Raw genomic sequence first — 12,350 nt, forward strand, 5'->3', positions numbered from 1 at the left:
AAAATAACTTGCTGATTTATTTATATTTTAAAAAAAAAACCTATGTTTGAAATTGGATAGATTTTTCTATTTAATTATGCATATTAAGTAATTACTTTATATATATATATAAAAGGCATTACATTTTTGCCTTGTACTTAATCTGTATACCATTCTGAACATCAAAAGAATTTTAAGATTTTTAATTTGTCTTTAAAAATGTTTTAATTTGTTACCTACCAAGTACTAATGTAATGTTAGAATAATTAATTATTTAGTGCATTGCATTTTTTATTTAAAGTTATAGTTCATAAAAACTCTGACCCACTCTAATTTTAATTTTTTCAAGATATCTTTTTTATAATTAAAATTATTAATTTAAGATAAAAAGATGGATAATTTAGATTAAAAAGAGTATAGATTTATAACCGAAGCTATGCCGACTATATCTTGCATTTCCTTTAAAATACAGCAGTAAAAAAAAATTCACTTCTTACTAAGAATGTTGAAAATTTTGAAAAAATAATGCAATTGTTTCCAAAAAAAACCTAATCTAATCACAGCTTAATTTAAAAATAATGCACATAATTTTTAAAGTTTTTACTATCAATACCACTACCATTGTCATAAGAGTGTTTTAAAACAAACTAATTTATATTTGATCTTTTTAAACTATGTATCATTCAAGGTAAACTAATAAAATCCAAAAATGACTTAATAAACAATTTGAACAAAGAAGGTTAATGTTTTTATAATCCTTAAACTAAATTTGTGGCATAATTTTCTCCCATGCTAAGTTTTAGAAAGTAACAGCTAACAAATTCTAGATTGAAAAGATGCACCCTATCACTAAACAGAGCAAAATTCTGTTTATTTTCATCAAATTGTTTCGAATATTTCCCTCTTCTACTAGATTCATTGATTCAAATCAATGAATTTTTTAATTTTTCTTATTCAAATGATATTTTTGATAACATTATTATATCTATTTTATTACTTGGATTATATTTATTGATTAAATACATTTTCATGTTATTAATTCCAAACAAAAATAAAGGTTTAATACAATTCCTGTATACATACATAAAAACAAGGTTATAAATAAGCTTTAGAACCAAATTTTAATATGCAGATGTATTTTAAAATTTTATGCATTTTTTAAATATATATAGCATTTAAAAGATTAAAATAAAGAGCTTTTTGTTATAATGTATTTTTTAAACACATTTTATGGAAACTTTTTCTAAGAAAAATAGTAATACTTAATAATTTTTATTATGCCTCACATAAATTACTTTGTACCAGAGATATAAAGCACCTAAAATTGATTTGTGCGAGATTATTTGAAATATTAAATACAAGAATTTCTAACAATTATTTACAAAATATATGGGAAATTTTAATCATTAAGCTTTTGAAAAAATATAAGTTTATTAACTACAAAATTGAAATAAATTTTTAATTTAAATTTGTATTGATTATTAAATCTTGGCCTTGCATACCTACTATACCAAAGTGCGATTATTTTTTTTATATTTTTCATTAAATTTGTTATTTTTCAGATTTTTTGGATAAATCTTGAATAAGAACAAAATTCAAATAAAGACACAATGTAAAAACATTAAATAATTTTATTTAAAAATATCACATTTTTTTTAACACTTGATTAAAACATCAAAAAATAATGATATTTCACATTTTCAGAATCCAACACATGAAATTTATAATGGTATTTATAAATTAAATAAATAGTGCAAAAAGACTAGATTATATACAATATTACATAGCAATAATGAAATAAAAGAAAATTAAAACCTCATACAAAGCTAAAAATTCTAGCACTGGAAATGAGTTGTATATATTTACAATGTATTAATGTAATTAGTAAATATAAATATGCATGTCAACAAAATCATATTAAATACACTCACCAAAAAATTAGTCTAATCAACTTCTTCAATTGTGGGACCAGTGCTAGAAGTATTCGATTTTTGTCCTGAACAACAAGGTCCATTTCCAGAACAACATGATTTACCGCCTTGATGTAATTTGGTCATTAAAGGCGATAATTCAGATTGGATTTCTTTCATTTTATGTTCAAGTTCATCTTTATCAGCTAATGTATTATTGTCCAACCACTGAATTACAGAGTCACAAGTTTGCTTCACTTTAGCTTTGTCACTAGAAGATAGTTTGTCTTCAGGAGCTGAGTCAGCAGCCTGCTTCGCAGAATACACATAGCCTTCCAAGGCATTCCTGGATGCGACTTTCTCCCTTTGCTCGGCATCTTCTTTTTCGTATTGTTTGGCTTCGTTCAACATCTTCTCAATCTCGTCCTTGGACAATCTTCCCTTGTCGTTAGTGATCGTGATGCTTTGTGACTTTCCTGTGCTTTTCTCTAATGCGGACACATTCAGAATTCCATTGGCATCCATGTCAAAAGTTACTTCGATCTGTGGGACACCTCTTGGTGCAGGTGGAATACCGGAAAGCTGGAAACGTCCAAGAAGATGATTGTCTTTAGTCATGGCTCTTTCTCCTTCATAAACTTGGATATCAACGCCAGGTTGGTTGTCAGAATAAGTTGTAAATACTTGTGATGTCTTGCACGGAATACGAGAGTTTCTCTCGATGATCTTAGTCATCACTCCACCTGCTGTTTCGATACCAAGAGATAGAGGTGCTACATCCACCAGCAAAACATCCCTGATTTTTTCGTCATTGCTGCCAGTTAAAATAGCCGCTTGAACTGCAGCACCATAGGCCACTGCTTCATCAGGATTAATAGACATGCAAAGATCTTTTCCATTGAAGAAATCCCTCAACATCTTTTGGATTTTAGGGATGCGAGTAGAACCTCCAACAAGGACGACATCGTGGATGGAACCTTTGTCTAGTTTGGCATCTTTTAGGGCTCTTTCTACTGGTTCTAGGGTCAATCGGAATAAGTCCATGCAAAGTTCCTCGAATCTGGCTCTGGAAATTTTAGAATAAAAGTCAATTCCCTCAAACAGGGCATCAATTTCAATGCTAGCTTCAGAACTACTTGACAGAGTTCTTTTTGCTCTTTCACAGGCTGTTCTTAATCTTCTCAAAGCTCTTGAATTATTTCGCACATCTTTTCGATGCTTGCGCTTAAACTCTTCCACAAAGTGGTTAACCAGTCTATTGTCAAAGTCCTCTCCCCCAAGATGAGTATCTCCAGCTGTTGATCTTACTTCAAAAAGCGAACCTTCGTCAATTGTTAGAATTGAAACATCAAATGTGCCACCTCCTAAGTCAAAGATCAGGATATTTTTCTCGCCACGCAAGTTCTTATCTAATCCATATGCTAAGGCAGCAGCTGTTGGTTCATTAATTATTCTCAACACATTCAGTCCAGCAATTCTTCCAGCATCTTTTGTTGCTTGTCTCTGGGAATCGTTGAAATAAGCTGGCACTGTGATAACAGCATCAGTCACTTTTTGACCAAGATACATCTCTGCGGTTTCTTTCATCTTGGTCAATACCATAGCACTAATTTCTTCTGGATTAAATAATTTCCGCTCACCTTTAACCTCAGCACTTATTTTCGGCTTACCAGATTCGTTGACCACTTTGAAAGGCCAGTGCTTCATGTCCTGTTGAATTTTAGGATCATCAAAATTTCTTCCAACAAGTCTCTTAGCATCGAAGATGGTGTTTTCAGGATTCATTGCCACTTGAGCTTTTGCACCATCACCGATCAGTCTTTCAGTTTCAGTGAAAGCAACATAACTGGGAGTTGTACGATTTCCTTGATCATTTGCGATGATTTCAACATTTCCATGCTGAAAAACTCCCACACAGGAATAGGTGGTTCCCAAATCAATACCAATTGCAGGTGCTTTACTACAAGGCATCTTCTCAAAATGTCCAAATCGAATGCAAAACACTAAATTATAAGCTATTACTCAAGAATAAACAGTCTCGTAGAAGAAGAAAAATTCTTCGTATAACTCTTCAGATTCAATATAAATAGATTAACTTCACAATGCAATGCACAACGTAAAAGCAGCGAGCAATTTTCGAATCAACAAAACACTTTGTTTACCTCTTTCAGGATTCATGCTGCTGTGCGGTTTCGGTTTCATATATATAGTCTGCTTCGAACATACTAGAAAACGCGAGAAATAGTCTAGTGCTGCCATCTATATTAGAACATTCGAGAATGCTCTTTCCTTGCGAGTAAATGCTAGAAATATCTTTTGTTGACGTCATATTACATCGTCATAGATTCGAGAAAGATGACGAAAAGTTCAGAAAACTCTACAATCCCGTTTTTCGACCATCTCAGTCTGCGTTTTCTTTCTTCTAGAATATTATAATACTAAGTTCGATTTTTCACAGCGATATTTAAATCATTTTTCAATAAATTTAAAAGAAAATTTCTAATGTGTTGTTTAAAAAAATGGAAGAATATTTATTAAAAAAGCTAGAAAAAAAAACAGGCAATTTGTTTTAAGTCTTAATAGTTCATATTGGTATTTATTTTTTATGTGATAGTAAATGCAAGCTTCGTAACTTTGTTTAGGTTTTGGGTTTTTAAAATATAAATGAAAAATGTAGGAGAAAATTAAATCCATTTTTATTCATATGCAATCCATCTAATATAAAGGAAAAAACTACAAATTTTATATAAACGATGATTTTTAAATGATAATTGAAATGATTGTCCAATTTAAAATAAAATTTTTATAAACGTAATGTAAAAAAAAGGGAACATTTTGTTTTGATGTTTATATCAAATATTAATTTTAAAACTTGATATAAGTTTTATAATCTTAAAAAATAAAAGTATAATGCAAATTATATAGTTATTAAAATACCAAAAAAGAAAGCGAAACATAAATAGTCATGAAAAAAATAGTATTTACTAATAACAGTTTATTTATAGCATGCTGCAAAAAAGCTGACTGATTTATTAATAACATAAGAGCATCGGCGAAAATAATTTTGCTTAGAAAAGAATGTTGAAATAACAAATGTTGTTGTCGAATAATGAATGTTGAATATTAATATTCCTCATCGACATTCAAGAATTTCTTCCAGTAAGTCAGTGTTTCCCAAACTTATGACTTTTGTGTACCCTTTCTAAATTTTTCGTAACGCTGTGTACCACTAATAAAAAAAATGAATGTATTTTTGCTATAAAAAAATTCACAAAAGTTAAAAATCACAACTGNACGATAAATTTCGCACTCAATAAATTCTTTTTATTCATAAATTTTATCATTAGTTTTTTTTTTTTTTAAATTCCGTTGATACTTGCCTTGTTCCGGGTTTTAATATTCATGCTAGTGCCTTTTTTAACTATCGTTTCGATAATTTTCAAGTGTTTTGATTTAGATCAATAAGTTTTCCTTTTATTTTATTGTTTCCCCCCGTTTAATTAGGTAAGAAATATATTGCGTTATTTAATCATTGGTTTTGTTTATATAAGTTAATTTAGGAATTGTAATTATTTTTAAAAAATAAATATGAGAATTTTGTATTTTTTAAACTTGTTTTTCTTGTCTAAACTTGTAAATTTTTTATTCTTTTAAATGTTATATTTCTACCATTTTTTTTTCTCTTTAAAGTTAGGAGTACCTTTCTTTTTTCTCTTACTTTATGCATTACACTAGTCGGTATTGCAGATAAAGTTCGATAAACAAATTCGTAAATTAAAATCCATATTAATAAAAGTGTAAAAAAAAAAATATGCAAGAAAATTTCAGCATATATTTTGAAAAGAGGGGAGGAGTGGGGAAGGAGGGGAGGGCCCAAAAACGGCTATGCCTAGGGCCTACGAAAGGTATAATCCGGCTCTGTGCCTAGGGCCTACGAAGGGTATAAACCGGCTCTGAATGTTGAATATTAATATTCCTCATCGACATTCAAGAATTTCTTCCTGTAAGTCAGTGTTTCCCAAACTTATTACTTTTGTGTACCCTTTCTAAATTTTTCGTAACGCTGTGTACCACTAATAAAAAAAAATGAATGTTTTTTTGCTATAAAAAAATTCACAAAAGTTAAAAATCACAACTGACTGTTGACACCACTAATTATTAACTGTTAACTCTGCAAAAAATAACTTATAGAAAAATACGTAATGGTAAATTTTCATGGCTAGCTCTGTTTTTAAATATTTTTTTTTTTGAAATTTTCGTTTGTTGCAAGATATTTCGCATAAGAACGAGTACCCCCACTAAACTGTTCCCGTACCCCTGGGGGTAAGCGTACCACACTTTGGGAAACACTGCTGTAAGTTGACGAACAGGTGATAAATAAGAAATTTTATTATTTAATTTATTGATTGATTTTTTATTTAATTTCCTTGCAATCTAGCTTTTATTTCTTAAATTTTTTAAAATATTAGCGCATTTTACCAACGAAACTCTTATTTACGAAGCATATCGTTAAGTTTAAAAAAAATATGGGAGAAAATTAACGAAGTATATCGGTAAGTTAAAAAAATATGAGAGAAAATTAACTAGTGTAATTATAAGAAAAAAGTTTATTTTTCTTTTCTTTTGCACCTTTTACTATGTATTGATTTATAAACTCATTAGATCGTTAGCTAGGAAGATAGGTATTTTATAGGGCTCGAAAAAACCCAGAAATTTTACCCGTCCCCGAGGACGGCTTGTCCAACAATGTACCCGTCCTCCTTTGAAACTAACCCGTCGCTTCTAAATAAATAAAAATATAATTTCTCTTATTTTTTGCAAACATTTACATAAATTGCACAATGAATTAATAGTTACTAGGATTACAAATACTAGGATTACATTATGCAGTAATACGCATAGGTTACTAATAGTAACCTAGTATTTCCTTTGTGAAATAATTTAAATGACAAAAGTCAAGTTATCTGGAATGTCAATTTATCCGAGGGTACTGCGTTTTTGAAATGAATCAAATATGACGTTTGCCAGTTCCACAATCAAGCCAATGATTTACAGAGGTTTCTGAACAGAAATCTGAAAGGGGTTTTCCATTTAGGTAGATGTTCATAACTGAGCTAAACGCTTCTTGTTTAAGACCAGTACGTAATGTAATTCATTGTAATTATTGTAAGTTCATTGCTAAAAAGCCTCTTTCAACCGCGGCACTCCCAGACAGAGAAAACATCATAGAAGTGAGGCGCTAGACTCTTGTAAGATAACAAAAATTGGAAATGTATCACGAACATTAACGGGAAAATGGCCGTCCGCGCGGACGTCGGATTCTAGAAATTTGTTGTCTGCGGGAAATTTTTGACCGCCGAGGACGGGCGGACGGGCTGTTTATCGAGCCCTGAGTATTTTATTAACGCCGCACTTGAGCTGCACAATGGGCTATTGGCGACGGTTTGAGATGCATCCCTGATGATGATGCTAAGACATGCCATCACAATTGTGATCTTCTGAAGAGGGATGGCTTTCCCGCTTCGGTATTCAGACGAAGTCGAGCACTTTACGGTTAAACAGTGTTACGAGAACCGATACCACACACCCTCGGTCCCTACGCAGGCTTCGTCCACTCGCTTTCTGCCCGCTGTCGGTGATGCTTGATTTCGAAGTTCTACTGGGAACCGTGTCTTTACGATTAGTCCACTGTGGGACATTAGATCGTCAGAGTACATTAAAATAAGCTGTAAAGAAGCACCATATTTTTCAATGCAATATTTTCAAATTGAAACTATTGAAAATAAGTTCAAATAAAATATTTGAGACAAAAAAAAGGTGAACATTCTGACCCAAAAAAAGTTTTATTTCAAAAACGATTTAATTTTCCTACTCATTTTTCCATTCTTTACAATTTACGTGGAATATGCATTTTTCCTATAGCGATACAGATATAAAAATGACCTTATCTAACATCGTTTTTCGGAATAGCTGGCTTGATAACTTGTTTAATTTCCATCGGATTTGATAAAACATTTATGTGTGTGTATACTTATCTACTATTATGATATCTTTGCTCGTTAAATCACCATTAGTGTTATATTATTAACGCACAGGTTGTGTTATTATGCGTTCCTTAAAAATCTCCCTTAATATATAGTTTTAGTTAGGTTCCTTGAATTAGGGGTGGCAAATTAATATTGAAGAGAGGAAAAAACAAAAATATGACGAATTATTGCTGAGAAAGCAGGATTAAAAACATCAAAAATAAGACGAGTCCTACCGTTTTTTTTTTTTCTTCCTACAACCGTCGTTGAACAGCAGATCCACTTTTTGGATTTACGACTGCTAATGTTCAACGCAGTAGCCTTGTAATTTTGAACCCAATCCAGAAGACTAGGGAGCTCCTGGATCAAGTATTGGGAGAAATTTGCCTTCGTGGAGGACTTTTTTTTGTTGTTGATGAAAGTAACCCGCATTTGCGTTACATGGAGAGGAAGACCACGAGAACTTCCCACGGTCAGCTTGACGGGAAAGTGACTCTAACCTATGATCCGTCTACCACTGAGGATATTCCACGGCAGCGCTGTGGTCGGTGCAAACCGGAGGCGGATTCGTATCGACCAGCCACCGCCGGGATTCGAACCCGGTTCACCTCATTGCAAGGCGAACGCTCTATCCCCTGAGCCATCGCGGGCTACTACTTAGTTTGAAACAAATCCAAGAAAAGCAAAAAAATACTTGTTAATTAACATTTAAAAACAATTGGCAAAATGAAAGAGCCCCCAACCTAACGGTCAAAATGTATTAATATCAGGAAATAAACCCTAATAAAAGAAAACCCAGCCTAACGCGCCGGTCCCTCTTCATTTATTCCTTTTACCTTAATTATTTTATTAGGTGCTTGATCAACTCGCCCTCTAGCGGCGAGCTAATCACTACACCCCCTCCAAGATTGAAATATTACACTTTAATTTTCACTTAAATCAAAAGTTAAAAACCAAAAACAAACAAAAAAGAAATTCTAAAGATATGTATAGTTTGTCTACGGTAAGAACTCTCCCTGCTACAAAGTCTGAGGGAGTCTGCTGCTATGGAAACAAGAATAGCACATTACAGGGAGGGTAGCTTCTCTTCACTGTAGGGCTTACACAGTAGACTGAAAAAAAGAGATTCTCTTTCTCTCGCCTCGAGCCAAAACCTGTACTAAACAATGACCCCACACCCCTACTTTAAATAATTATACCTCGTTACCATAGTCACCGCTAAAGGGTCCAGACGAATGGCTAGGGGTGTTCTTACTTTAGACAAACTATATGCTAATAATCTGTACTTCACTTTTTCTTGTTTTTGTTTGCAATGATAAACAATCATTGCAACTTCAACTTCTTTAATATTCGTTAAACTCAAATTTCAATGAATAGATTCAACACACATTAAAGCAGTTTCATCTCTTGGATCGCATAGTAACTATTCAAAGCAATGATACTGACAGCAAGAAAAGAAATTAATTTTTTTTCTGTCTTGCCTTCAAATGATGCATTATCCTCAGTCATTTATTTAGTCAACGTTCTTGGAACTCTTAAGCAGGGCTTTGAATAATTTATGGGCCATTTGCATGATTTCAGAATTGCTGCCGGTTGTTTATTTTTAGTTTGCTACTGATAAGAGTTTCTAAAACTCGTGTAAGTAACTTTTTATAAAAACTGATTCACATGTTTTTAACATTATTTTGTGCGTTCTTTTTTTAATAGTGTAGTATGAACACCNTTAAAGATGGGCAAAAAAATAGGCAAAATTTTAGGAAGTGATAGTACACACCGAAGCAAACATTTTATCAAAGAATGCATTGTCGAAAACAAAACGTAAAGGAGCTGGCGCATTTGGAAAGTTGTTTTATGCAAACGAGATAGCTCCAATCCTGTTGCGAATTACCTTGCTGCGAGTAATTATTTGCATGTTATGGGAAGAGCTTGGTTGTCCTTTAGCTTGGCCACCGCGCTCGCCAGATCTTTCATGTCTCGATTTCTTTCTGTTTGCAGTTGAAGGCTCTTATGTATAAGACTCCCATTGAATCTGCAGAAGAACTTGTCTTCAAGCTTTCGGCCGCTGCAGGGGAAGTTCGCGATATGCCTGGTGTGTTTCAGAATGTTCGAAAATCTTTTCTTCGCCGTTGTACTGCGTGCTTAGCCGCTTCCAGCCACTGTTTTGAACGCTTATTGTAATCACATGCCATTAAATTTGCTTTTATAACTTAACTTCATCGTTCTTTGTGTGTTTTTGCCTCATATAAGAACATGACTTTTGACTCCCTCTAATGGTTTTGGGTTCTGTTTTCGACCATGCATTCTTTGATAAAAATTGTTTGCTCGGGCGATCAACCTAAATTTTATAAATTTAAAGTATTCTAAAAATTTTTATTTTGGCTTACCAAAAAAAATTTTTTTTTGTAATACAAAAATTATAAATACTTTTGTATTAATAATAAAATTAAAAGTAGAAGAAATTCTATTTATTAATTCTATCTATTCTATAGAAATTCTATTAAATAAAATTAAATAGTAGAAGAAATTCTATAAAATTAAAAGGTGTAGAAATTCTATTTTGGGAATTTGTGCAGTTATTTGTGTATTATTCACTTTGTAGGTTTTGCAGCACAAAGCTACTGATTTTTATTTTTATTTGAGTACTTTTATGGCTGGTTTATTTCATTGATGATATTTCCATTTTTTTTTATACATCTAACTTTAAATTCAGTATTTTTCTGTATGACTGTTCCTGTACAATTTCGGACTGTTACCCATCAAACTGTAGAACGAAGTTTTACTACAATTATTGAAATTCTGAAGTAAATGCTCTTGGATTTACATATGTTGGATTAACTGAAAAGTGGTTTAACTGAATAATAGTAAAAACAGTGGTTTAACTGAATTATGAAAAGTGGTTAACCTGAATAGCTGTGAAATTATGATGTGTAATGACATGTGTATAATTTGCTCTCATGCAAAATTTTACTAACTCAAAATTTTTAATATTTCACTTGCTGGTGTATTGTCTTTTATGCTGTTATTCATCAGGTTACAATTTAATGTTGGATTTATACTTAACTCTTACAATTTTCATTTAATGTAATTTATAGTTTATTTTTTATGTATTTTGAAATTAACTTATTCAATTGATTTTTTTCTTCATAATCACATAAATTTATGCCAATCTTGAATGATTTTTCGTGTCATATTATTACCTTGAACCATGGAATATTATTAAAAAAATGTTGATAATCAATACATTTTGCAGTCCCTAGCCAAATTATTAGACGCACTAAAAGATTCTATGTAAAATCTTAATTATCAGGTGATAGTATACAGCTTTATTGTTTTTATGTGACTGAAACCTGTTTGAACTTGTTTACGTTAGTGTATTAATTAGTTAAATTAGACGATACATAACATAAATTTGACGATAGGATAAATTAGACGATATATTATACAAATATAGAATATTTATTATATCAAGCATTATTAGTAAGGCCCGGATTTTGATGACATTTGCATTTTTTTGCATTTTTTGCATTTTTGGACATTTTTTGTCCTTTAGAGCATTTTTTGAGATTTATAGGGCATTTTCTTTAAAATTTTGGGGCGTATTTTGCATTTTACAGCATTTTTTAAATTTTTTGTTAAATTTTTCTAATTTTTATTATTTTTTGTAATTTTTTATTATTACACTGGCTTTTAAACAGTGAAGAAAATCTCTAGGATATTAACAGGTGAAGCAACATCTTTTCGAATTGAAGAAGAATTGTCAGTAAGTGTGACCGTCCTTTTCAAGTACGCACCAATAACATCAGTAGACGTTGAAAGAAGCTTCTCCTGGTATAAAAATTTGCTTTCAGACAAGAGACGCTCGTTTACATTTCAAAATATTAAAAAAAAAATTAATAATCCACTGTAATTCTGATATTTAGTAATATTATGAGATGGAAGTTGTTATATTCATTTAAGTTTCTATACAAAATGAAAATGTTTTGGAGTCAATATATTTTCCTTTTTTTTGTTATTTTTGGATATAAAACATATTTGTCAAACTTTAATGAACGTAGAACAAGTATTGCATTGCTTTATATTTTTTGAAACGACTCATAATAATTTTAAAGAGTAAAACATTGTTTTAGTTCAATATTTTTACTTCTATTTAAGGCATGTCATAAGGCATTTTTAGCGCAATTTTCGCATTTTAAGGGCATTTTCTGCACTTTTAAGGGCATTTTTTGCACTTTTTAAGGGCATTAATTGAGATTTTTTAGGTCATCAAAATCCGGGCTCTAATTATTAGTATATTGTAATAATTAGATCAATTATTAAACGCACTGTAGCTTTTTAATAATGACATGATTTGCACGAGTTTATAGGCAATACTTTTATATTTAAAGATACACGTAATGGGTTTTTATTCAGGAGATTTTTTATGCGCGTAAATACT

General features: G+C 31.4%; 1 protein-coding gene across 1 annotated transcript; it reads right to left on the reverse strand.

The window, feature by feature from the left end:
• Window positions 1–1,594: 1,594 nt before the first annotated feature.
• Window positions 1,595–4,146, reverse strand: LOC107436593 (heat shock protein 70 B2). The gene has a single exon (XM_016048359.4). It carries the CDS (start codon window positions 3,858–3,860, stop codon window positions 1,923–1,925), a length of 1,938 nt encoding a protein of 645 aa, XP_015903845.1. The 5' UTR covers window positions 3,861–4,146; the 3' UTR covers window positions 1,595–1,922.
• Window positions 4,147–12,350: the final 8,204 nt, after the last annotated feature.

This window comes from Parasteatoda tepidariorum, chromosome 6 (assembly GCF_043381705.1).
Source record: "Parasteatoda tepidariorum isolate YZ-2023 chromosome 6, CAS_Ptep_4.0, whole genome shotgun sequence".
NCBI lineage: Eukaryota > Metazoa > Arthropoda > Arachnida > Araneae > Theridiidae > Parasteatoda > Parasteatoda tepidariorum.